At 50.4% G+C, this 27,266-nt stretch overlaps 1 protein-coding gene across 2 annotated transcripts in view; it reads left to right on the forward strand.

Annotated features, from left to right (window-relative positions):
- Positions 1–27,266, forward strand: part of SHARPIN (SHANK associated RH domain interactor) — a 1,065,128-nt gene that overhangs the window by 641,793 nt on the left and 396,069 nt on the right. The window contains exons 8-9 of one of the 2 annotated variants that reach the window (XM_069621811.1): positions 25,985–26,047; positions 26,261–26,434. In XM_069621811.1, the coding sequence (XP_069477912.1) occupies positions 25,985–26,047; positions 26,261–26,434 (237 nt within the window). The remainder of the gene's footprint in view (positions 1–25,984; positions 26,048–26,260; positions 26,435–27,266) is intronic. The other variant, XM_069621812.1, reaches the window with a different exon arrangement.

The following is a 27,266-nucleotide window of genomic DNA, read 5'->3' on the forward strand; positions in this document are numbered from 1 at the left end:
ATCGGAGTCCAAACTACACATCAACCTTTTGGAGCTGAGGGCCATCAGACTAGCGCTTAAGGCTTTCCTGCCCTCTGTACGGGGAAGGAATGGCCTGATAATGACGGACAACACAGTGGCCATGTGCTACCTCAACAAGAGAGGGGGTGTAGGGTCACTACCACTCTGCAGAGACAATGCAGCTCTGGTTCTGTGCAGTACAAGAAGGAATCTGTCTGCAGTTCACCTAGCCGGAGAGAAGAACACAGTGGCAGACACTCTGAGCAGGCAGAGCACAGTCTCCTACAAGCGGGAAATAGCTCATGAAGTTCTTCAAGAGATATTCATCCTTTGGGGAACCCCTCCGGTGGATCTGTGCGATCAGTACTGCTCAAGAGAATTTCTTCCAAGAGGAGTTCTAGGAGACACGTTTGTTGTGGACTGGGAGTTTCCACTCCTGTACGCTTTTCCTCCAGTCCCCGTGATTCCTCGCATAATGAGGAGGCTGAGAAAGTTCAGGAAAAACATGATCCTAATTGGCCCGGATTGGGCCAGGAGGACGTGGTACCCAGACCTTTTGGACATGGCCATCTTCCCTCCAATACGTCTTACACAGAGAGGATCTTCTCAGGCAAATGGAAGGTCGAGTTCTCCATCCAGAGGTCAAGACACTCAGCCTTCACGCATGGTTTCTGAAAGGCTGAGATATAAGGATTGGGACCTTCCGGATGACATAATGGAGATTTTGTTTTTGGCCAGGAGGCAGCAGCAAAATCCTTGTACCGGTGTTGTTGGAACAAGTTCAGTAACTGGTGCCAGGATAAGAATGTGGACCCGTTACTATGTGGTACACCTATGGTACTTTCTTTCCTATTACATTTAGCCAATCTGGGGCTCCAGATTGGTACAATTAAGGGATACCCAGCTGCACTTGCTATTTTTAAGCACTCCTAAGAAGAGGTGTCTTACTTCAAAATTCCATTGATTGTACAGTTTTGAAAAGGTCTCACTGACGTGTACCCTCCAGTCCCATTTCAAGTACCCGTTTGGGATCTAAATCTATTACTAAAATTCCTTACATTCATTCCTTACATTCATTCCTTTCGAACCTTTGCATTCTTGTCCACTAAGGCTTCTCACTTTCAAGACAATCCTTCTAGTGGCTTGTGAGTTACAGGCTCTCTTGTAAGCCTCCTCACACCATCTTCCATAAAGACAAAGTTATACTTAAAGTCAAACCTTCTTTTCTACCAAAAATAGTCTGACTTTCACCTGTCTCAGAAGATCACATTGCCTTCTTTTTACCCCCCCTCATGCAAGTAAGGAGGAGGAGAGGCTCCCCAGGCTGGATCCAAAAAGGGCTGTCAGCTTTTATATTTCTAGACTGTCAAAATTTCGGCAAAGTGACCAGCTTTTGATTGGATATACCGGCCACAAATTGGCCCGACCAGTAACAAAACAGACTTTATCCAGATGTATAATCTTAGCGATTGCAGAATGTTACAGGTTGGCGGGTAAAGAATTTCCAGAGGGGCTAAGGGCTCACTCCACTAGGGGCATGGCGACGTCAACGGCTCTTCAGAGGGATGTCCCGGTGCAAGGTATTTGTGCAGCAGCCACCTGGTCTTCAATGCACACTTATGTGAAACACTATTGCTTAGATTCAACCTCTTCCCAAGGAGGTCTTTTTGCTAAGGCCGTTCTACATACAGTCCATGAGTAGGCTTAATCAGTACTCCCTCCTCCAAATTCTCACTGCTTTGGGAGTCTATCTAAGATGAGGAATATGTGGGAGGACACAATCCATTTGAAGAAAGTTACTTACCAACTGTAATGTTCTTTCGCCTGGATGTTTCTCCCACATATTCCTCATCGACCTCCCCCAACCTTCCCTGCTGTACAGTTTGTTTTTACACTCAATGTTTCTTGAGATCTTACAGTCTAAGGGCACGCCTTATCAACTCCTCAGTTGAGGATATCGAAAAACAGAACTGAAGCCAATGGTTGCGGATCGAGCTATTTATACTGCGGATGACGATGTTCGATGGCAGCCTTCGAGGGACATCGACGCCACGGCCACCGGGCACAGCACCCCCTGGTGTGAATTTTTTTGTTCCGAAGCAACAAAGCTGACGATACCAATATCTAAGATGAGGAATACGTGGGAGGAACATCCAGTTCAAAGAACGTTACATTTGGTAAGTAACTTGTTCTTTCGTTGGAATCTATTTTTGATGCCTGCTCTCCTGAGCTGAGACAGCACTTGGCTGACTCTAAAGAGATTGATCCCAAAATGTTAGCAAAGGCTGCTGACTTGTGGGTTGCCAACAGGGCCATTCACAAGGCTTCTGGGGCCACTCACAAGAAGGATGAGGGGAAGCAACACAAGAAAGATGAGAGAATTCTAAAACCTCCCATCCAAAAGAGGGCCACAAACAAAAGAAGGGTAAGCCATTTATTTATTTTAAAGTGTTTTTATTGGCATTTAACGCTTAATAACATTTACAGAATAATCAATTAAAGCATTTCCATAAGGAGGGGGGAGGTAGTGGGTTCTCAGATAAGGGGAGGGGGAGAAGGAGTGGTAGGAGAGGAAAAGAGACTGGGGTAGGGAAGGCAAGTATAATGCCTAAACTTTAAACAATAACTAAACAACTGGTCTCTTTGCCGCTTGGGTCCACTAGGGGTTTTCCCACGGTTCCTGTAGATCTTCGGCGTCGGAGTTTCCTGAGTATTGGACTGACAGGTACGTGTCAAATCTCGTGAATCTGCAAGTGTTTTCGTGGGGCTTTTTGAGTTTTAAGTCTAATTCAGTATTGTTTCGATGGAAGGGGGGTGGTTCAGAGGGGTTTGTCATCCGACTGGTGAAACATGTCTCGTATTAGTGCTTTCCAATCTTCAAATGTCGGGCTTGTCTCTCCTCCTGCTTTGTCCACTCCATCTCCCCACACCTTCGTTTCGGCCCCAGTCCAGTGTTCTAATTCTTTGTACCATCTCTCAAAGTGTGGACCTTTTGAGGATTTCCACGTCATAGCTATGGCCCTTTTGGCTAGCACGCATGCCATGTCCATGAACTTCACTGTCGCAGCTTGCTTGTTCTCGGGTACACACCAGTAAGCATTCCTTTGGGGACCATGTGTATCGAGTCTTTCCTGCTCCCCTGCAGCTCTGCTCCACTCTGGACCAGAACACCTGGATCTTCGGACATCCCCAGAACATGTGCGCCATCTCCGCTCCCTCCCGTTTGCATCAAGGGCATAGTGGGTCGCTGGCCCTGTTGATTTTAGCTATTTTTCCTGGTGTTCTATACGTTCTGTATAGAATTTGCAATTGAATTAGTCTAAATCGGGCATTTCGCGACACCTCTCTGGGAAAGCGTAAGGCTCTCTCCCATTCCTCCTCAATGATCTCTTCCCCCAGGTCCAGTTCCCACTTCTTTTTCAAAGCCTCGCTTTTGGGGTTGGGGGTCTGTGACAGTTGGGCGTATAGCCTGGATATTGGTTTCCAGCCGTCTCCCAGGCTATATAGCAGTGTTGATTGCCACCCTTGCCACTTTAATTTGGCGTTTTCTGTAACTTTTCTGTACCATAGAAATGGACCATTGGGCATTCCCTCCTCTGCTACCATGGACTCGAATTCTCTGAAAGTTCCTTCTGCGTACGTGTAGATACCAGGTGTAGATACCGTACCCTTCCCATTGTCTCATTCGGGCTAGGTCATTTTTGCTTAAGAAGGGTAAACCATAATGGAAACAAGGTCAGTCTAGTGAAACCTCTGGTGCTAAACCAGAGGGAGGTCAGCAGAAGCCCCCATTTGTCAAATCATTTGGAAAATGTTATGTTTGTGTGTCAACTGACCATGTGAAAGGGGATCCCAGATGCAAGGGTAAACCTTTTCATAGGGTCCACACTGCCTCCTTACCCTTCATCCCAGAGGGAGACGTTCATATTGCAAGTGGAAACTTTCAGCTACTGGCTGAAGACTCTATTGGAGCCTCTGCCAGTGTTTCATTAGTATCCTGTAACGCCCACCTGGTATCCACGGGGACGTCACTCAGCCTGTTCTGACCTCTTACGACCTCAAACCCTTCCCTGGAGTCTACTCAACTGGAAACTGGGCCTTGTTTTCTTGGAAAGTGTGCTCTCCGTCCTGCTTTCAGCGCAGGGGCGCGTTGATTGATGCGGGCTCCTTGCTGCCTAGTTACTTCACTGGCAAGAGTCCGACAGGTAAGTATAATGAGTCTTTTGAACAGTTCTCTTACTTCGTTCCTTTCCTTCCTTAGATGATGGCCGGCGTCCGGGGAAGGCGACGTGCTGCTGAAATGAGTAGCGCTGAAGGTGAGTGAGAGTGCGATGCGACCCTTTCGTATTTGTATTGAACAGAGTTATTTTTCTGTGTCTTGTAGGTGCTACAACGTTTTCAGCGTGGATGCCGGTTATGAAGAAGAAATGCGGCGAGTAAGCGCGGTTTGCGGCACCTCTAGATGTTTCCACGCTAACTTGCAGTGTCTTTTCCCTCTTGCAGATGGATGAGAAGTTCCGGAGACAGAGTTCCCCCAGAGTGGTTGGGATTCAGGTAAGTGTTTGAAGCGCGTACAGTCTTTAAAAATAAGCGAAGATTTGCTGAATGCTTACTAATGTCTTTTTTCTGTTCTTTTCCCTTTGCCTTAGGAAGCGGCGTGCCGGGATGGGAATGACACCGCCGAAGATGCCCGCAGAACAGAAGAATCGATGAATGATGGGCAGAAGCGCCGCAAGGTAAGGCTGTTCCTAACGGTGTTCTTGCAGGAGCTGAGCGCAGAAGAAAGATGCAGGCCTACTGGAGACCGATCCGAACACGGTGAGTGTCACGCTGCAGGTGCAGAAAACACAAAGCATGTTTCTCAGCCTGGGCGTGGTTTAAATAGTCTCTGGGCTGAACCACACCCAAAAGACTAGACTGCACATGCAGTTCTGGGAACCGAAATATGTGGGGGCATCCATCTTGTCCCCAACAATGCACTACAAGTCCAATCCTCAATGTTATCCTATGGGAGTGAGTGAGTCTGATGCCACAAGTGCCAAGTCTGACTCCAAGTGACTCTTTGGAGGGATGGAGAGGCCCTTGAGGGCCATGTAGGTGATCGTGGCCTGGCTCCAGCCTGACATCTTGGAGGGCTGGGGACATGAGGGGCAGGAATCATGACATATCCCTGGGTCTGTGGGAGCAGCATCATTTAGATGTGTATAACTCTATTCCAGATAATACCAAAGAATATTATGTGAGGTACCACCAGAGGATGGTGAATCAGCTACTGATGACTGAGCTGGAAGAAGCCTTCCCCCTGTTAGAGATCTGGATCCTAAAGACCATCCTGACCTGCAGACTTTGGTTGAAGAAGGTGGCCCCTTTAGGGCAAACTTCAGCAGAGGTCAAAGAGTGTCCTACTCTTGAAGGACTTCGCCAACAGGCAGCTTCCCAGCTGGAAGGGCAAGAGCCAGGGAAGCACAGCCTGTACTGGGAGGATGGTGCCCTCTACAGTGAGCCTATAGAGTCTACCCCAGGGGACTACAGAAGACTTGTAGTGCCTCAGGAGGTGAGACTCCAGTTTCTACAGATTTGGCTGGTCACTTTTTAGTTTTAAGAAGACCAAGGAAAGGATTTATTTATATTTATACTGGCCTAAAATGGGGTCTGATGTAGATAAGTACTGTAGAAGCTGTCACACTTGTCAGACTTCTGGAAAAAGTGGATCCAAGAATCTGGCACTTTTGGTGCCCCTCCCAGTGGTGGGAGTCCCTTTTGAGAGGGTAGGGATTGACATTGTTGGTCCCTTAGACCCTCCCACATCTTTAGGCAACCAATTTTATATTGGTTGTGGTAGACCATGCTACCAGATATCCCAAAGCCATACCTATGAGGACAGTTACTACTCAGGTGGTGGCTAAGGCCATCCTTGGTATTTTTACCAGGGGTGGGTTTCCTTTGGAGGTTATCTCAGACAGGGGGACCACTTTTATGTCCCACTATATGCAGGCCATGTTGGAAAACTGTGGCTTAACCTACAAGTTTTCAACTGCCTACCATCCAAAACCAATGGGTTGATAGAGAGTTTTAACAGAACTATGAAGAGCATAATGGGTGACTTAGAAGAACCCGTTAGAGGAAAGTGGGACCTTCTACTGCCATGCATTCTCTTTGCTTATAGAGAAGTCCCTCAGGAAGGGGTTGGCTTCAGCCCCTTTGAGCTTCTCTGTGGCCATCCGGTTAGAGGTCCGTTGGCCCTAATCAAAGAAGAGTTGGAAAGTGCTCCTTCCCTCAAGCCAGTGAGAGTCACTGACTATGTGTTGGGTCTCCGAAGGAGAAGGACACACATGACAGAAGCTTCTGATAACTTGAAAGCAGGTCAGGCTCTGGTGAAGCATTGGCATGACCAGAAGGCAAACATGGCTGAGTTTACTCATAACCGGCTATTTCTGGTTATGGTACCTACAAGGCAGAGGGCCTTACAGGACAAATGGATTGGGCCCGTCAAGGTTGTGAGAAAACTTGGAGAGGTTAATTATTTGGTGGACTTGGGCAGTCCCAAGGAGGCCCCCAGGGTCTTTCACACCAACCACCTAAAGACCTATGTCTCTAGACCAGAACTGGGAGCTTTGCTTCTAGCCTCTGCTCAAGAGGAGGAGGAGGAGGAGTGAGCCTCTACCTGACCTTCTTATGGGACAACCTTTAGATGGAAAGAGAGATGGCGTTAATCTCTCTTCTGATCTGACTCTGGAACAGGAGGCGTGCAGAATTCTGTTAAATCAGTTTGCCCCTCTGTTTTCACTGTCACCAGGTTTGAACCCTTGGGGTTAGCATGATAAACTCACTGGTGACTGTCTCCCTGTCAAAAGCAGGGGTTGCCGAATGTCAGACCATATAAGAATCCACATAAAGGAAGAGGTCAACAAGATGCTTGATCTTGGGCTTATAGAGCCATCTTCAAGCCCATAGTCTAGTCCAGTTGTACTAGTACCATAGGCAGGATCCAAGGCGTTGAGATTCTGTGTGGACTATAGAGCTCTTAATGCAGTCACCACAACTGATGCCCATACTTTACCCATGACAGATGAACTGGTGGATAAACCTGGTTCAATCAAGTTCCTCAGTACATTTGATCTAACTTCAGGCTATTGGCAAATAGCTCTGACTGACCATGCCAAGGAGAAAACTGCATTTTCAACCCCTGGAGGCCTCCACCAGTTTAAAGTTATGCTGTTTGGACTAAAGAATGCACCTGCTACATTCAAAAGGATGGTAAATCATGTTCTGAATGGGATGGAGGACTTCTACATGGTATACTTGGATGACATTGCAGTTTTCAGCCCTACTTAGAAAGACCATATTGACCACTTTGGCTTGCAAAAGAGCCTGCAAAACATATCCTATCTGACCATAAAGGCAAGCAAAATGTCAAATTGTTCAGAGTAAAGTGGTCTACTTAAGACTTGATGTAGGAGGAGGTGAAATAAGGCCATTGCCTGGCAAAGTAAAAGGTGTACAAGACTGGGCCACCCCTTCTACTCAAACCCAAGTGAGCGCCTTTCTAGAAATCACTGGTTACTATAGGAACTTCATTGAGAACTATGGGACCATAGCTTCTCCCTTAAATGTGATCTCCTTACCCAAATTCCCCAAGAAGGTCAGGTGGAATGAGAAGTACACCAAGGCATTTGAAGAACTTCAAGCCCTTTGTCAAGCTCCTGTCATGAGCTCATCACTACAATCAATCCTTTATTGTACAAACTGATGCTTCCAATACAGGTATAGGTGCAGTGCTGAGTCAGCTGGATAAGAAAGGCAACAAACACCCAATCTGCTTCATCAGTAGGAAACTAAAGGACCCTGAAACAAGGTGGGCAACCATAGAACGTGAATGTGTTGCTACTGTGCGGTCTTTGAAGAAGTTTAGACCATACTTGTATGGATCTACTTTTATTATTCAAACAGACCACCAACCCTTGAAATGGGTAATGCAGATGAAGGGGGGAAATCCTAAATTGTTAAGATGGTCTATCAGCCAACAAGGGTTTGATTTTACCATAGAACACAGGTCAGGAGTAAGGAGATTAAATCCTCGTGTCCCTTAGTATGGGGGGGGATGAGTGTTGGGGAGAATTCTCAGAAATATGCTAATTCCGCTCTACCTTAGAGACCTCCATTTCTTTTTCTGGAATTTAGGACTTTTTCATTTTTACCTAGAGAGGGTGAGACCTTTTTTCCCCCCCATCTCTCGTGTATTTTCATGTGATTTTTAAGTTTCTTTTGGTTTTTTTGAGTCTGAGAAACTCCATAGGCATCTTTTTTACATAGTAGCACACAGCACCTTCATTGTAGTGCTACAGGGAAGTCTTTCATATTTCCCCAAAGGTTTAAATACCTTTCTCTTGGAGAACTACTGTTTCCAAGGGAAGTAAAGTGAAATTGACTTTACTTTACAATTGTAACTTTCTAGACCCAGCACACACCATCTTACAATCTGGTGCTGGAGGGGTTACTTAGTATCTCCTTTGTCTAACTTGTCATGTAACGATTTTGTTACCCTTTCTGCGATTAATGGCTGGTCGCAGTGGTTTACTTTTTACTACTGTGGTGTCTTTACTGCGGGCTGCATTCGCAGGTGCAGTAAAGCACCATTGGGTGCCATTTTTGTCAAAATGGCCCCAGTCTTCTTTTTTCCCCATTTCTCTGTAGAAAGGTCCTTGTTGAGATTTACTCTGAGCGCCAAACAAGGTTTGGTCCCTTCGTTCGTTTTTTCTTTGGTGGGATTCACGAGTGAAGCCCGCCTCTGGCTCCAGGGTGTCTGGTGGGGGCAGAAAGTGAGGGAGGTGCCCGAAACTCCCTGTGCTTGGTCTCCTAGGAGACAGGAATGCACTCCTAGGCGATTAGCCGGCTGGCTGTCCGGCAAGGACAGCCACCCTGCTGGGTGATTGACAGCTAGGCTGGAATGAATGGGAGAAACCTTTGGCTTGGAAGGCAGTCGACCACTGGACGAAGGAATACGAAGAACTTGAAGGGGGCGCCTGCTGCAACTACTGGACTGTTGGTTTGCCCGGTGAAGCCCTGCTGCTTTGCTGAAACTCCAAATTTGTATCGACGGAGAAGCCCTGCGAAGGCGACTTCTCCCCTAGAGTTGGGGGGACCAATCAACACCATAGTAAGCCACCTGGACATCATTCTCGGAGCTGGTTGAATTTCCATTGCAAGAGCTCCAGGAAGATCCTCCGGACTCCCAGGAAGCAGGACCGACCAAGCCTGAGCCCCCACAACAGAGTGCAGGACCTCAGAAGCAAGAAAGGTCCACCTCGACAGCCAAGAACTGCAGTGTTGCTGTGTGCGGTAGCCGCGAGGAGCTGAAACACTGAAGTGCCACTTGTTTGAAGAGTGCCGGTTGCTGTCGGTAACCGTCCCATTGCAGTGCAGGAGTCCCCAGAAGGCCTCCCTCTTGTCCCCACGACTGAGGCCCAGGAACACAGGATCTGCAGAGATGCACAGGAACAGAAGTCATCTGCTGCATTTTTTACTAACTAAAGGTACTGTGAAAGAGCACTTACCTCTTGTTGTAAATTTGCTTCTACTGCTCACAAGTCTAAGAGCTTGTGGCCCTACATTGATTCTTCTTTTTTTTTTTTAAGTCTTATTTTTGTACATTTTTTTTACATTTCTAAAACATTGTGCAAAGACTTTTCTTTCTTATCCGCAAAAAGTGCTTCAGCCACATAGACTTTTGCCCATTGACTTTGGCTTAGCCTGTCTCCCTGAAAGACTCTTCTCTCCTCTGAATTGGGGGCTGTCAAAAAGTATTTGCCTGCTTAAGAATATTTGAAATCTCTTGTTTGTTCTAATAACCTTTTCGTTGATACTGATCTCAGTACTATTCTAAATGGTAACGGTAATATATCAATGTCCACAGTGTCCTAACTATTGATGTCACCTGAGGGTGTAGGAAGTGTCTGTGTGGCATCCCAAATGGGTGTTTGCTGACTTAGGAACTAAGAGTATGTATTTTGAAGGTATTTGTGTGTTGCTATTAAATTGCTCCCTTCTAAAGAAGGCTTATACAACTGACAGGTAAATAAATCATTAATTGTTTTATCAAGAAATCTTGAGTTTAATTATTTGTTTGAATACTTGTCACTGTGAATCTCTGTATAATCACTCTACAGCTCACATTGACCCCTCTTGTGATAAGCCTGGCTGCCCTATCACACTACCAACCTGTGTAGTTCAGACTTCTACCAAAGGTTGGGTCCTATTGCCAGGAGGCTAAGGTGTTGTAGTGCACCCAAAGGGTACTGCCCCAAATCTTTACCTAACAGGAACCTTTGACATTCTCCGATTGCAAGGCCAAATTCAGCCTGCGTGAAATCGAATGGTTCCGCTATATGCAGCTCTGGCACTGGATCACCAACCCGACAATCAAGAGGGTGGCCACCCACACCCCAAAGGGGATTTAACTTATGGCCTTAGAAGAGAGGAGCTCATGGAGGGTCTCCCACTTATATAGGCTTCTGGGGGACCCAGAGAGTGGTAGCAAGCACCCTTACATGGTCAAATGGGAACAAGATCTAGGGCGGGAAATCCCAGAGGAGTCGTGGGCTAAGATTTGGTGGTGAACGCATACTAGCTCGAGATGCACACAGGTAAAGGACGGGGCAATACAACTCTGCTATAGGTGGTACCTCACTCCAGCGAGAGACAATCCCATATCTTCGGAGCTGTCGGATCTGTTTTGACACTAGTGTGGAGAGGTGGGAAGTATGCTGCACATATGGTAGGATTGCCCCGTTATAGCAATATACTGGAAGGAGATCCTAACACAAATCAAAGAAATTACTGCTGCCCAGCTTCCCTTGGTGGTTTTGCTGGGGAACACGCCGGAGGATGGCTCCCACCCACTCACGGGCCCTCTAACTTCATTGATATCTCAGCTTCACCTGGCAGCGAAAATCACCAGAGCTCACTTTTGAAAGTCCCGGGAAGACCACCCTCTGGCATACTGGTGGGCCAAGGTCTTGGAGATGCTGGCCAGGGAGAGGATCAGAGCACTCGTGAATAACTCCATTCCCAAATACACACCTACCTGGTCCCCATTCCTTGAGCATGTTGGGGATCGGGAAGCCCACTTGTTCTGGCCCATCTCATTGGGAACCTGTGACTTTTGTGAATGGCCGATTAAGAGCTACTCGGGCTAGCAGGGAAGAAGGGTTGTAGCCCCGGGGAGAAGGCGGTACGGAAGTAACGGGTGGGTTGAGGGTTTCACCCTGGACATTATGGAGGGACTAGGGTTGCAGGGCTTGTCAATGCTTTATCCTGAGATAATGACCGATATCCAGAGAGGCTGAAGTGCAAAAATGTTACTTTGTCATCTCCAATGGTTCCCCTGTGGCTTGCTTTTGCTCTTGTGGTATTTTTCGATGTTTTTTTTTTTATACTCATTCTCCAAGATGGGTGAGGTGGGCATTGGGTGTTAGGAGGGAAGGGCAGGGAACACAAATTGGCACTGGACTGTTCATTGTCAGCATTTACTGTATTGTTTTGATTGGCATCTGACTGGAAAATTAAATAAAGCTTATAAAAAAAGAATCCCACACTTACAATAGCAGCTGGCATTTTTATTTCTCAAAGGATACTTGGACACTCCAGAGCTATTGCCCCGAGATTTCCTGCTTTACAATAACGAAGCTTACTAATTTAGAAGACAATCACAACATCTGAATGTAACCTTGTCGCTCTGCAATCTCACGTTGTACCTTGCTGTACTATTTTTGTATTGTACCTTACCTGTAATGTGCCTGTATTGTAAATAGTAATACCTTACCTGTAATTACCTTTGTACTGCATACTCTTGCAGCGCCCAGATACCTTCGGGTGTGGAGCGCTTTATAAATAAAATAAACTGTTATAGGGAACCTACTAAGACTATAGGGACAGTCCCTAAGACTGTCAGTACTGAGAAGCGTTGCTTCTCGGTTTAAGACGATTTTAACCGTAATTATTTTTTCGCAATGACCAATAGTTCTACAAATGCTACTACCAAAGGTTCGAACACCAAAAGTTCGAACCTTTGGTGGTAGCATTGTAAAACATTGTAAAAAAAAAAAAAATGGGGGCTGCAGGGGTGTACTCCTCATCGCCCTGCTCACTACACTTTATGGTATTTTAAGGGGGGGCTGCAGGGGACACCCCTGCAGCCTTCCATTAAAAAAAATAAGAAACGGGCGCTGCATCGCCCCACTCACTATACTTTATGGTATAGTGAGCAGGGGCTGCGGGAGATACCCCTGCAGCCTTCCGTTAAAAAAAGGACCCTGTGGCGCCAGTTCCCGATCACGGAAGTGAAAGGGAACTGGCGCTGCAGGAACCCAGCGTGAAGATGAAGGTAAGTGGGTTTTTTTTATGTTGGGGTTGTGGGTGGGGGTGTGCTGAGGGTGTAGGTGGGGGGGGGTGATAAAGGTGCAAACTTTTGGTAGTTCGCATCTTTCTCATGCAAACGTTTTGCCTGCAGTAGTTTCAGCCGCGGGCAAATCACTTAGATTCTTGCTTCTCTGTATGGAACACCTTACAGTAGAGTGCAATTAGCAAACTTAATATCCTTCACTTTATACCTTTTGGGTTTTGATTACTTTTTATATGCGCCTAAGATACGCTAGTGCCAGGCAGTGACATTTTTACTGTTTTTGTCTCATTTTACTTGTGCACTTTTTCTTCCGTGCCACAAGGATTTTGGCTTTTTCTTTGCCCATATTGTAGTTTGGCCTTCTTCCTGCCCTCTTATGTCAGGAAATCACATATATGGTATTGCACTGCCCGGGAATGCTGCCTCTTTCGCAGGCATGTGCCCCATTGTGTGTGAGAGCCACGGGAAAGGGCTGGGACTGCCTGCTCCACATCCAGAAAGTCTGGTGCTGGGCAGATGTACGTATCAGTAGTTGGCAAGGATTGGACAACCACTGGCGGTTTGAATGTGGCAGATCCTTACTATTGGTGGGCTTGGACTTGATTCTAGATCCAAATCTGGATAAAAGGAGTACTGCACTCATTCTAGAGATCCACATTGAAGCCTACATTCCCCTGAAGAGCAGCCCGCTGACCAGTATGAACTCCAGTGATTGGCCCGATGAAGCCCTGCTCCTCTACTTGATCTCAGACGCTTTTCAGTCCTTTGACTGTTGGAATAGTGGGACGTAGAGCACTAGAGTAACTATTGTAGAATATTTGATTTAGCTAAAGTGAAATCTAGGAAATTCAAAAGGGTCTGAGAGCTGCCCCTCCCAATTTTAACTCTGTGTCCATCATACTTGATGCATGTAGCTGAAGGAAGATTTGCTGGGTTCCAGGGAGCCATAGACTAACTTGAAGAACAATCCGAAAAATCATCCAGTAGAGACTTTTGTTTTGGCAACACGTCATCTTGACCCCAAAAAGAGGAGCACTGAAATCTACTCCGTTGACTCCAGCACGAGACAATCACCGTTACCTAAAGCAATCATACCCATACATGTCAATATCATCCCAGTCGCAGGGACTCTCAAAATTCTGAGCATTCCAGGAGCACTATGCTTGCGAATAAAGAATGCTTATGAATACTAACCAAAACTGGTATCAAACCTGCCTACTCAGCTCACTGAAATTGACCAATTACCTCAGTCCCAAATATTGTCAAACGCCTCACCACGTCTACATGTACCCCTTGATTTTCTACTTCTCCCCCGACTAACCAACTATGTTATAACACCTCCTATCGCCATATATCACACAGACAAACTGGCTACACGTGGCTACCAAAGACATGTCAGTTCCCACATAGACATTAATAGAGCGATGGATACGTTCTCTTTATTCCTGTCACACCCCGCATCAGCGCTAGCCCAGATCCAAAATGCATTGTACAATCAGACCTTGTAGTCCCCCTTCAGATAAGACATTCCTGAGTGTCACTGCAGAGCACATTGAAGCAGATCAGCTTTCAGGATTTGGATGATACTTTCTCCAGCATGGGGTCTGGCATGGATTCACATGCTCATGAATATTCCCCGTCGTCAGGCTGGGAATCCTCGGTAAAGAAAAAATCAGTATCAGTTTCGTTTCTGATCTGTCTTTCTTAGTAGTAATCAATCACTGATCTCTGGGTCAAACTGCCCCCAGCCAATGACTGCCCTCTCCCCTAATCCCCTCCCCTGGCAGCCATCCTCAGATTTTTACCGCACGTTCAAGTGTTGGGAGTCCTCGTGCTTTAGCTCTCGAGCTTTTACTGCGTTTTTGTGCTTTTTCAGGAGATTTTCTCATTTTTTCGGTTTAATCGAGCCTCAAGCTCCACCGTTTCCACTTCCGATAACGGGGACCCGTTTCGGAATTCTTCTATGCCCCTCAAGGGTGAATTTATTGTCGAGTTACGCTTCTTGGAGGTTCCAGAAGATCTGAGGCCTACCTCAAAGGACATGGCCCAGGCCAAAGGAAGCTCGACTCCCGGATCCAAGCTGTTCAGGAGCTGCCCGGGATGCGGATTGCAAAATGTTTTCAAGGAGGACGAGCATTTCAGATGTCTCTACTGCCTTCATGAGGACAAGACGCACGTGGATAAGGACTGTGCGTTCTGCAAGAACCTGTCGGAATGGACCAAGCAAGATCGTCGTTCCCGCCTCGCCGCCTGGCTGGAGAAGGGCACAGCAGGTGAGAAGGCGAAGAAGAAGTCTGAGCGGTCTTCTAAGTCCTGTGAGGGCTCCCCGGCGACGGGGGCCCAACAGAAGACCAAGCACCGCGAGTCCGCGGGCACCGGGAGCGCCAAAAGGTCGGGCTCTTCGGCTGCCAAGCAGGGCGCGACTTCCCTGGCACGATCAACCACGAGCCAGCGCTCTGGTTCGGGGGAAGAGGAAGTCGGAGAACCCGGGTAAGCTTCTGGAGAGGCCCCAGTCGATCTCGAAGGGAGCAGAGGGGGAGCGAGGCGATGACCCTCCCCCCAAAGCGAAGGCCCAGGATGCACCTAAGGTGGTGAGGGCCTTGATCCACCCGGCAAAGGCCTGTATTGAGGTTGTTGCAGCGGCACTGGCGAAGCCGGCAGGGACTACGCCAGTGGAGGCGGCCTCAGGGCCCAGAGTTTCCCTGCCACCGCCGAGGGAATCCTCTTTCCAGCCCATCGTTAAGACCCCCGCGAAGATCCCGGTGGAAAAAGAGGGGGCAAGGGGTTGTGGCCATTACGGACTCGGATTCAGCCTCCGAGGAGGATCCGGTGGAAACCGTGAAAGGCCTCAACGAGAGGTTCGAAGGGGAAGGTTCCTGCTGATGTGATCGAAGATAGCGACGACGAGGGCCCGGTGGAGCAGCCATCCCGCCCGTTGCAGCCATTGCCTGAGCCCCAGGATAGCTTGGCGGCCATTTTGTTGGCGATCCAATCCTTATGTACTGAGATAAAGACGAGGTTACCACAGACCCCGACGGAGGATCCAGAACCAGGACCGTCGGGAAGCCCTCCGAACAAGCGGAGGAGAGTCCACCATGCACCGCCCTTCGTGCCCACGAAGTCTGTGGACCCCTCATCCCCCTCGCCGGACCCTCGGGAAGATACGGCGACGGATACAGTGACTGGGACGGACGATGACAGCGGCGATGATACAGCGGACATTCCTTCATTTACCCCCCCCCCCCCCTTCGGGCCTCTCCGCCCGACGAAATTGTCTCTTTCCACCCATGATAGCCAGGGCATCCGAGCTCTTCCAGCTCTGCCCTGAGGAACAGAAAAAGGAAGGCTTTCTTTACCAACGACGGGAGGCCAAGAGAAAGACGGTCCTCGCGGTACCGTTGCTCGACGAAGTCTGGGACGAGGGGCTGGCTTTCCTGAAGAACCCTTCCACGACACCCGCCAAAAGGGACAGGTACGAGAAAAAGTACCGGGTCCCCGATGCCGCCCCCTTGTGCCTCAGGGCCCAGCCTACGCCGGACTCCGTCGTCTCGGCAGCGGCCAAGAAGAAAGCGGCGGGTGTGGCGGCTTCAACTTCCACTTCCCCACCGGACAGCGAGGGCAAGAAGTTGGACTCCATGGGACGAGTCATCTTGTCGGTGGCAACGACGATTAAGGCGGCCAATGCCTTAGCGATTGTGGCCCGTTACGACAGGGAGCTTTGGTTCAAGATAGCTCCTCTGCTAGACTTCCTACCGGACGACAAGAGGGCGGAGGCCCTACATATTCTGCAGGAAGGTGAGGTGGCGTTGGATCACGCCATAACGGTGGCAACGGACATTGCTGATACCGAATTTCGCCAGCTGGGCAACAGGGTTTGCCTTCGACGATGAGGATGGCTCAAGGAGACGGACTTTCGCCAGGACGTCCAGACCAGAGTGTTGGACATGCCGTTCGACGGCAACAACCTGTTTGGGAAGACGGTGGATGAGTCCCTCGAAGCCATCAAGACCGACGGAGACTGCCCGAGCCCTAGGAGTCCTTCAGAAACGGCAGCCCTTACGGAGCTCCGGAGGCAGACAGGGAGCCTCCAAGGGATCCATCGGTGGCTCTTCTACGTACCGCCAGGCGGCCTGCTCCACATCCCAGGAGGCCTACAGAGGCCGCGGCAAGCAAGGAGGGTCTCGCCGCCGTCGTCGTCAAGGAGGCCAAGACGGCAAGGCCTCTTCCAAGCAGGACTGAACCGGCCATAGCGCCGGGGCCCCCACCGAAGCACCCCGGTGGGAGGCTGGCTGACGAAGTTCATCAGCGCGTGGGAGTCCATCTCCACCGACCGTTGGGTGCTGGACACCCTGGCCCGCGGTAACTTGCTAGAATTTCAAAAGAAGTGTCCTCGCATTCCTACGTGGCCAGGAAGGAGAATCACGTCCCTCAACTGCTGTTGGAGGTAAGGGCGATGCTCAAGAAAGGTGCCATCAAGCTCGTCCCCAAGAGGCTCCAGGGCTCCGGAGTATACTCAAGGTACTTCCTCGTCAGAAAGAAGACAGGCGGTTGGTGCCCCATTCTGGACCTGCGTCGGTTAAACAAGTACATCAAGGCACAGAAATTCAGGATGGTCACCCTCCAGCACGTGCTGGGACAGCTGGAGGAGGGCGACTTCCTATCGTCGTTGGACCTGGAGGATGCTTACTTCCACATCCCCATTTTAAAAGGACACAAAGTTCCTCAGATTCGTAGTCCAGGGGCGTCACTACCAATTCAGAGCCCTGCCGTTCGGATTGAAGTCTGCAACCAGGGTGTTCATGTGCCTCGCACCAGTGGCGGCGCGGCTGCCCCTGCAGGGGATCCACGTCTACCCCTACCTAGACGACTGGCTAATCCGTGCAAAGTCAAGAGAACTCGCCGTCGAACACAAGGCGAGGATCGTCTGCCTGCTCACGGAACTGGGATTCGCCGTGAACTACCCCAAATCCCACCTGGTTCCTTCGCAGGTGGCACTGTTTTTGGAAGGACGAAGGCCATTTTGGGCAAGGTGCAGTGCCTGTTAGCCACGGACGTGGCCAGGGTGAGGTCCATCAAGTCCCTCCTCAGGATGATGTCCTCATGCATCTACCTTGTGCCCCTTTGCAGACTTTGGATGCGTCCGCTACAAGAGTTCCTCAACGCCCGCTGTACAAGCGGCGGGCAGCTTTGAAGACAGGATCCCGCTCGACGAGGAGTTCCGTCGGGCGATTCTATGGTGGGTTCCCGTGCGCACCTCACGGCAGGCACGGAGTTTCAGACAGCGGTGTATCAGGAGACGGTGACGACGGACGCCTCCCTGGAGGGATGAGGGGCCCACACTAGAGATCTCCACGCAAGAGGCCTCTGGCTCCCGAAGGAGCGGTCTCTCCACATCAACATCCTGGAACTACGAGCCGTGTTCTGGGTGCTCAAATCGTTCCTTCCGTCCCTCAAGGACAAAGTGGTGAGGATCTTCACCGCCCACACCACCATGATGTTCTACATCCGGAAACGGGGAGGCACCAGATCCCCAGCCCTATCCAAGGAGGCCCAGGATCTGTGGCACTGGGCCGTCGCCCAGGGGATGTTTCTGGTTCCCTTCCACCTGGCATGAATAAAAAAAAACATTGCCGACTCACCAGACAGGGAGCTGCGCTCGTGCCACGAGTGGGAACTACGCCAGACCAGGTGGATCGGCTCTTTCAACGATGGGTCAAACCCCAGATCGACCTGTTCGCGACGGCGACAAACTCCAAGTGCCAGAGTTTCGCCAGCAGGTTTACACAGCCGAGGAGCATGGGCGATGCTTTTTCGTTCCCTTGGGACGGCCTGTTCCTGTACGCGTTGCCGTTGCTACTCCGTCTCATCAACCAGCTCAAGAGGTCCAGGTGCAGGATGATCCTCGTCGCACCGGCGTGGCCGAGACAGATCTGGTTCCCGGACCTTCTGGACTTGTCAGCGTCCCCACTGATCAAGCTGGCGACGGACGCAGATCTTCTCTCCAGAGAAGGAGGCGCCATTCTTCATTACGACCCAGAGTCGCTGAACTTGCAGGCTTGGCTCCTGCAGCACTAGAGTTTGGAGGATACGATATCCCGGCTGACTGCAGAGAGGTTCTTGCAAAAGCCAGGGCGTCCTCACTCAAGTGCTATGGGCATAAGTGGAAGAGGTTCTCTGTCTGGTGCCGGCACAGAAGATTAACCCTCTGCGGGTTACTGCCCCTCAAGTATTGCCGTACCTACTGTCGCTGGCAAAAGCTGGACTGGCTCACGCATCTTTCAAGATACATCTGGCTGCCATCTCCCGATACACCAGAACATCAGGACGGGCGTCCTTGTGGTCTCATCGCCTGGTGAAGGAATTTATGAAGGGACTATTCAGATCGTTCCTGCCGGTGAAGGCCCCTGCCCCGGCGTGGGAGCTCAACGTGGTGCTGACCAGGCTCATGGGGGGCCCCATTCGAGCCTATGCATTCGGCGCCATTGAAGTTCCTGTCGTGGAAGACAGCATTTCTTGTGGCCATCACCTCTGCACGATGAGTGGGAGAGATCCAGGCCCTATCTTGCAAGCCTCCATACTTGACTTTTCATGACACGAGGGTGGTGCTGAGGACGCACCCCTCCTTTATGCCCAAGGTGCCGTTGGACTTCCACCTCCACGAGCCCTTGGTGTTGCCAGTTTTCTTCCTGTCGCCTTCGTTGCAGGCCGAGAGGACTCTGCACTCGCTGGACGTAGCTAGAGCGCTGAAGTTCTACGTGGACCGCACAAAGAGTTTTCGGAAGATATCACAACTGTTTGTGAACTTTGGACCTGTGAATCAAGGGAAGGCTCTCTCGAAGGCTTCCATTTCCAGATGGCTCTCCGGCTGCATCATGCACTGTCAACGGTTGGCAAACCGACCGCTGCCCGGCGTCCGAGAGCCCATTCGACCAGAGCGATCGCTGCTACCACGACGTTCCTGTCTGGTGTGCCACTGCTGGACATCTGCAGGGCTGCTACGTGGAGGTCGATGCACACCTTAACAAGATTCTACTGCGTCGATCGGGACTTCAGTGTCGGCCAAGCAGTGCTGCGCAACCTGTTCGCTTAAGGTGAGCCTGGTGAGGAGGTAAGAGATGCTTAATATTGAGTTGTTGTATTGCTTAATGTTGAGCCTGTTGCCACCTCCCGTGGTTGTGCATGTATATACTGCTATGTATTTTTATATTCATGAGCATGTGAATCCATGCCAGACCCCATGCTGGAGAAGGAACGAGTTACTTACCTGTAACTGTTGTTCGATGGGATTGGAGTCCTCCGACGTATTCCATATCTGACAGGTAATGTCCACAGCTGTGCTGCTTTCGGCAAATCTTTGGCGTCTGCGTCCTGCGTCGATGACGTTGATGCGCCGTCCCCGAGGACCTCCTCCGACGGCCGACGTCACCCGATGTGATAAGTAGGACGCACGACGCCCATAGCCTCAGTTCCGTTTTTTCTGCGAACGTGTTCGCTTCGTGAATCTCGGTACGCCTCAACTTGTTGAAGTTTGCTGTTTTTTGTTCTCGGTTCGTTGAACCTGTTCGGTTTGTTGTGAAGACCTGTTCGTGGCGATGTCTTTCTCATCTTCGACCCCGCGTCCGGGCTTCAAGAACTGTGGGGACTGTGGGTCCAAGATGTCGGTCACGGACTCTCACGACGCCTGCCTCTGGTACCTCGGGGAGGCCCACGATACGGACGACTGTGTCGACTGCCAGTCGCTCACTGCAAAGGCCTTGCGGGAACGCAAGAAGAAGCTGTCAGTAGGCCGGGGTGTCTAAGCCCTGGAAGTCGAGGTCTGCGGGGCTTTCGACGGATGACTCGAGGGGTGACTCTCCGCATCATCGTCAGAAGTCAGGTGGGTCTCCTTCCAGGAGTCGGTCTCGCCTGTCCTCCGCCTCTTCGAGGCATTCCAGGAAGTGCCGGCATAGGTCGCCTTCCCCGTCCTCTTCCGAGGACTCCGCCCGTCGGCGGGTCACTTATCCCTCCATGCAAGCGACACCGGAGGAATGGGCTTCCTTCAGGAAGCAGATGCTAGCGATTCTGGAATCGTAGGGCACCGGTCCGTCCGCGCCTCTGAGTGTGGTTGGTCGGCACCGGTCGAGAGAGACCGCCCGTACGCCTTCGGGCTCGGGTGGTCGGCACGGCTCGCCATGCCCGTTCCAGGTCCCGGTCCTCGACGTGCTCGAGACTGCGTGATCCTGTGCCGTCTTCGAAGAAGATGTCGACGCCTGTGGCGCCGAGGTCGTCTACGTTTTCTCTCGAGGCTCCGCCTCTGAGGGGGTTGTCGACGCCGTCGGCGCCCAGGTTGTCGAGAGACACGCTCGGAGCTCCGGCTTCCAGGACTGTGTCGACGCCACCGAAGCTGGCAGCGCTGCAGCTGACGCTGATTCGCTCGACATCGACGCATTTTCTGTCGACGCCGAATCGTTCGCCGCCCTCGACGCCTTTCGAGGCGGTGGTGTCGGAGGGGCCCCTTGGCACGGGGTTTGCCCCTAGAAAGGCTATGGCTAAGGTCCGGCAGTGCTTTGGCCCGCAGAGGTCTTCCTCTCCCCGCCTGGAGTACATTTCAGAGGGTGATGAAGGCTCTGATGGCGGCCTGGTTCCGGTTCCAGATGACCTTATCTCGGGCCATAGCTAGTTTGATGACCTGAGGCAGTCGCTGCATGATGCCAGTGGACTGGACACCTCTCCGGAGGTGGAGTTTTGTCGGCCGGAGCCTGGCACTCATGCCGATTCTTCATATCGGCGCCTTATTTCTCGGGTTACCGAGTACTTGGGTTGGTCAGCTCCCCCAGGGGATGATCTCACGGACATCCTTGATCTCGGTCCACCCACTGACCCGGTTTTGCCTTTTCATATGGCTCTGCAGAGAAGGGTGGCGTCGGCTTGGACTGCTCCGGAGAGTCTCCCGGCAGTGGGCAAGTCTTTGTCGCTAAAATACCGTCCAGCCAGTAGCGACCCCTGCTACTTGTCTAGGCACCCCACCCCAGAGAGTTTGGTGGTGCAGGCGGCTACGGCCCCGGCAAAGCAGGCGTCGTATCCTACCCTCCCTCTGGATAGGGACGACAAACGTTTTGACGGCTGGGCGAAGAAAGTGTTTTCTTCGGGGGGTATGACGTTTCAGGTGGCCAACTCCATATGTGCCTTGTTTCGTTTCACACACACTCTGTGGAACTGTGTTGCATTAGCGGCTGATCATATTCCCGAAGGGGACGAACGGGATGGTTTCCTTGCTATGGTTCAGGATGGCAAGGATGCTATGTGTGAGGCCGTTCAGTCGGGTTTGGACTTGGCGGATTGAGTCAGCCGGTCCATGGCGGCGCGCACCGTTATGCGCAGGTTTGCGTGGTTGCGGAAGTCTGGGTTCGCTCGTGATGTGCAGTCCCGACTCCTCAACATGCCTTTTGACGGTGAACACCTTTTTGGCAGCAAGGCTGACGAGAGCCTTGAGAGGTTGCAGACCTCCAAAGCTGCAGCGAAATCGTTGGGTGCTGCAGTTTGCCAACCTCCGCCTTTTCGTCCTAGAGGACAGCAATGGAGGGGAGGTTCCCTTCGCTATTACACATCCTTCAGTAAAGCGAGAGGAGCTAGCAGTCAAAAGAGGCCATCGTAAGAGTGCCAGAGGTGGAAATAAAGGTACTCGAGGTGCCAAGGCCGCTCGGGCAGTTGCCTCTTTGCCCTCAGGCAATGCCGCAGCCTCTACCACTCAGTCATGAGGTCAGGTCCCATGGTTCGCCGGTTGGGGGAAGGCTGGTGCAGCATCTTGTAGAGTGGCAAGCCATTACTTCGGATGTGTGGGTTCTGGAGATCATAACCCATGGCTAGTGTCTTCCTTTTCGGCAGAGGCCTCACGACAATCCACCAGGGAACCTCTCTTTGAAGAGTCCGGATCCGCTCCTTGCGCAGGAAATTCAAGCCCTGCTGGAGAAAGGCGCCAGAGAACTGGTGCCTGTAGCAGAGAGGAACAAGGGATGGTATTCCCCTTATTTTTTTATTTCAAAGAAAGACGGGGGATTGAGACCCATCATGGACTTGCGCGGTTTGAACAAACTCCTCAGGAAGGACAAGTTCAAGATGGTGACTCTTTCTCAAGCCCTCCAGGCCCTTCAACTTCAGGACTGGTTGGTGTCTCTCGACCTCAAGGATGCTTACTTCCATGTGCCGATCCATCCCAAGCACAAGACGTACCTGAGGTTCGCGGTTGGCGACACTCACTTTCAGTTTCGGGTCCTACCGTTCGGATTGACCTCCGCCCGAGGGTTTTCACGAAGCTCATGGTGGTGGTGGCCGCGCATCTCAGGAAAGGGGGATTCACGTCTACCCCTACCTGGACGATTGGTTGATCAGGGGGAGCTCTCCCGAGCAAGTCCTGGATCATCTGTCCGTCACCTGCCACTCCCTTCACAGGCTGGGCTTCTCCCTCAATTTAAAGAAGTCCCATTTGACACCAACGCAGCGGCTCCAGTACATCGGAGCAGTGCTCGACACGTCCCTGGGGCAGTGTTTTCCTCCTCAGGTGAGGGCTCTTCACAGTCAGCAGATGGTGCACAAGTTTCAGTTTGCCCAGAATCTCCCAGCGTCCGAGTTCTTGAGACTGCTCGGCCTCATGGCATCCTGCATTCTTCTGGTGCCAGAGGCTCGTCTACGGATGAGATCTTTGCAGTGGGCACTCAAGCTCCAGTGGTCTCAGTCCTCCGGCAGGCTGTCGGACCCTGTTCAGGTGCCGCCCTCGGTAGCCCGGGACCTTCTGTGGTGGGCCGTCGATGGCAATCTGATGAAGGGGGCCCCATTTTGGCTGCCCTGCCCGGAGGTGACGATCGTGACGGACGTATCCCTCACGGGATGGGGAGCTCATGCCAACGAGTTGACAGTCAGCGGTCGTTGGTCTCCGTCGGAGTCCAGACTCCATATCAATCTGTTGGAGCTGAGGGCCGTCAGGCTAGCCCTGAAGGCTTTTCTGCCGACTGTGCATGGAAAGAGTGTCCTGATTCTAACGGACAACACGGTGGCCATGCACTACCTCAACAAAAAGGGGGGGGGCAGGGTCACTTCCGCTGTGCAGGGAGGCGATGCAGCTCGAGTTCTGGGCCATCCAGCAGGAAGTTTCGATCTCGGCGGTTCATCTGGCCGGAGACGACAACGAGACGGCGGACGCTCCGAGCAGGCAGAGCACGATCTCTCACGAGTGGGAGCTGGCTCAGGAGATTCTCCTGGAGATCTTCGCCCTTTGGGGGACCCCTCAAGTGGATCGCTTCGCCTCCAGTGTCAACCGGAAGTGCGAAAGGTTTTGCTCGCAGGAATTTCCTCCAAAAGGAGCCTTAGGAGACGCGTTCGTGGTGGAGTGGTCATTCCCACTGCTGTACACGTTTCCGCCAGTCCCCGTCATCCCGCAAGTGCTGCGGAGGTTACGGAGGTTCGGTTCCCGGATGATCCTCATTGCTCCGGCGTGGACCCGGAGGACGTGGTACCCGGACCTTCTAGACTTGTCCATCTGCCCTCCACGTCGTCTTCCCTACCGAGATGATCTGCTCTCACGGGAGGGGGGTCAGGTTCTCCATCCAGAGGTCATATCCCTCAATCTTCACGCTTGGCTTCTGAAAGGTTGAGGTATAAGGATTGGGACCTCCCTGAAGACGTGATGGAGGTGTTGCTCTCGGCCAGGCGGCCGGCAACAAAGTCTCTGTACCGTTGCCGTTGGAGAAAGTTCTGCGACTGGTGCAGAGTTCAGAATGTGGATCCTTTTGAATGCGACATTCCCATGGTTTTGTCTTTTTTGCTTTCTTTGGCCCACAGGGGCTTGCAAGTGGGGACCATTAAAGGTTACCTGGCGGCGCTGTCCATATTTAAGCGCTCGTCTGAAGAGTGTTCCTATTTTAAGATTCCTTTAATTTCACAGTTTTTGAAAGGGCTTACTAATTTGTTCCCTCTGTCACCTTTTTTGGTGCCAGGTTGGGATTTGAACCTTGTTCTTAAGTTTCTTATGGGTGCTCCGTTTGAGCCTTTACATTCTTGCCCTTTGAGGCTGTTGACTCTGAAAACTGTGTTTTTGGTTGCGGTTACTTCCGCTCGCAGAGTGAGTGAGTTACAGGCACTTTCAGTTAAGCCACCCTTCACTGTGTTTCACAAGGACAGGGTTGTCCTTAGAGTTTGTCCTTCTTTTCTTCCGAAGGTGGTTTCGGATTTTCATTTGAGCCAGAAGGTTGTTCTTCCAGCGTACTATCCGCCTCCACATCCTGGTAAGGAAGAGGAGAGGCTCCATAGGCTTGATCCTAGGAGAGCGTTGAGCTTTTATATTTCGCGCATGTCCCGGGTCAGAGTGGACGATCAACTTTTCATTGGTTACGCTGGAAAGCGTTTGGGACAAGCTGTGACGAAACAGACTTTGTCTCGTTGGATTATTTTAGCTATCTCCGAGTGTTACCGCTTGGCGGGTAAGGACCCTCCGGCTGGCTTGCGGGCCCATTCTACCAGAGGAGTGGCTGCGTCTACTGTCCTGCAGAGGAGAGTTCCTATTCGTCACATCTGTGATGCAGCCACCTGGGCTTCAGTACATACTTTTGTACGTCACTATTCCCTTGATTCCATCAGAGGGCAAGATCTGGCATTTGGCAAGGCAGTTCTCTATTCCGCAATTTGATTGGGCATGCTAAATTTGTATTCTAAATTCTTTCCCACCTCCTTGCTTGGTACTGCTTTGGGAGTCTGTCATAGATATGCAATACGTCGGAGGACCCAATCCCCTCGAAGAACAAGTTACTTTCTTACCTGGTAACGTTCTTTCGATGGGATGGTCTGACGACGTATTCCATATCGCTCCCTCCCTGCCTTCCACGCTGCAGAATTTCTTTTGCGATTGGAGCTTGCGTTCCGCAAGGCCTTTTGTGTCTGACTGGCAGAAAACTGGTGGCACACGTTCTGGGGAAAAAACTATAACTGAGGCTATGGGCGTCGTGCGTCCTACTTATCACATCGGGTGACGTCGGCCGTCGGAGGAGGTCCTCGGAGACGGCGCATCGACGTCATCGACGCAGGACGCAGACGCCAAAGATTTTCCAAAGCAGCACAGCTGTGGACATTACCTGTCATAGATATGGAATACGTCGTCGGACCATCCCATCGAAAGAACGTTACCAGGTAAGAAAGTATCTTGTTCTTCTCCAGCATGGGTCTGGCATGGATTCACATGCGAACCCTCCCTCCTTCCTCTCTGCGGCTCTTCACTTGGTCATATGCCACTTTACGTGCTACCAAATCTGAGGATGGCTGCCAGGGGAGGGGCTTAGGGAGAGGGCAGTGATTGGCTGGGGGCAGTATGAGATCAGCGATTGGTTACTACTAAGAAAGACGGATCAGAAACGAAACTGATACTTATTTTTTGTTTACCGAGGATTCCCAGCCTCACGACGGGGAATATTCATGAGCATGTGAATCCATGCCAGACCCATGCTGGAGAAAAACAGTTACAGGTAAGTAACTTGTTCCTTCCTTGATCTACCAGCACACATTTTTGCATTTGCCACTCCTGCTACCCCACTAATAACACTGCTCTCTTTTCTTACACAGCCGCCCAGAGCGAAACCACCAACAATGGTAGAAGGGCTCCATCTAAGAGGACTTTACATTACAGTATGCAATTTGCCTTTAATGAAATCAATAAGTCATGATCATATCACACTTGTTATGACATTCGATTCAAGTCTGTTTCAGTTGTTAGGCTGGAAACAATCTAGTATGTTAAAGACAAATTGTACAAAGAAGTGCTCAATAATTCCAGCTGTAGAATAAATCAAAAAGAGCTGAGACAATAGCTCATGCAAATTCTCTCCTGTCTCCTAACAGGTAGGCTGGGCATGTCCAATTTGTACATATATCAATAAACCAACCAGACCGGGCTGTGAAATGTGTAGCCAGGACCGTCCACGGGACTACGTTATTCCAGAAAGTTATAAACCAGATGAGCTGGAGCGGTTGCGAATACAGCAAGAGAAAGATGGTATTCAAAAATATAAAAAGGTAACACAGAAAATATGTTCTTCCGTTTGTGGGGCTAAATATCTTCCTGTTATGGGATTTATGTATTTGAGCTATTAGGTTGCCCGCTCTGTTTTTTGTTCACCAATAGTTTTTTTAAATTCTGTTCTGACTGTCGCAATGCTGGCAAAACAATTCTACAATTGAATAGAATCCTATTGCAGGGACCTGGTTTAATTTGTTTCAATATCAGCCCCTGCAATGTAGGATCAACCTTGTACTAATGTGTTTTACCTTGCACTAATCTGCCATAGAAATGGGTCTAACTGAGCACCAGATTGCAAATTAGCACTAACACAAAGTAGTGTTTAATTACAACTAACCGTTCAAGTTATATGAAGAGTAGTGCTTTGAATAAGCCAGCAGTGCAGAAAACCAGGACCTATTTATTAAATATAAAAGTACCACATCAAAAGTCAGGAGACTGTTGGCTTTAGATCTGTTTTTTTGGTCATTGCTACACCACTACCTTTAAGTAGCAGCCAGGATGGAAGCAATGGGCTCGAAAGAAATAGGTGAAGATGATGACAAAAATAACTAATATGACCACAAGCATCAGAAATAGGATTACGGTGAGTAATGTATGTCATAGACTAGACTGATCAAGACGATGAATAAATGGAAAGGGACCGATGCTAGGAAGCAAGTAGTAGAGTCGAAAGTGAGGCAAAGAGAAAAGGGGGAAATGATGGAGCAGCTGGATGCTAATATTTCAAGGCTACTTTCACAGAGTTTGACAGGGGAAATTTGTAGAGCTGTACATTTCTAAACGTTACTTGATGTACGGAGTCCAAGTCTCCATCACTTAGCTTTT

This window comes from Ambystoma mexicanum, chromosome 5q (genome assembly GCF_040938575.1).
Source record: "Ambystoma mexicanum isolate Mex_15411 chromosome 5q, UKY_AmexF1_1, whole genome shotgun sequence".
In the NCBI taxonomy this organism is placed as follows: Eukaryota; Metazoa; Chordata; class Amphibia; order Caudata; family Ambystomatidae; genus Ambystoma; species Ambystoma mexicanum.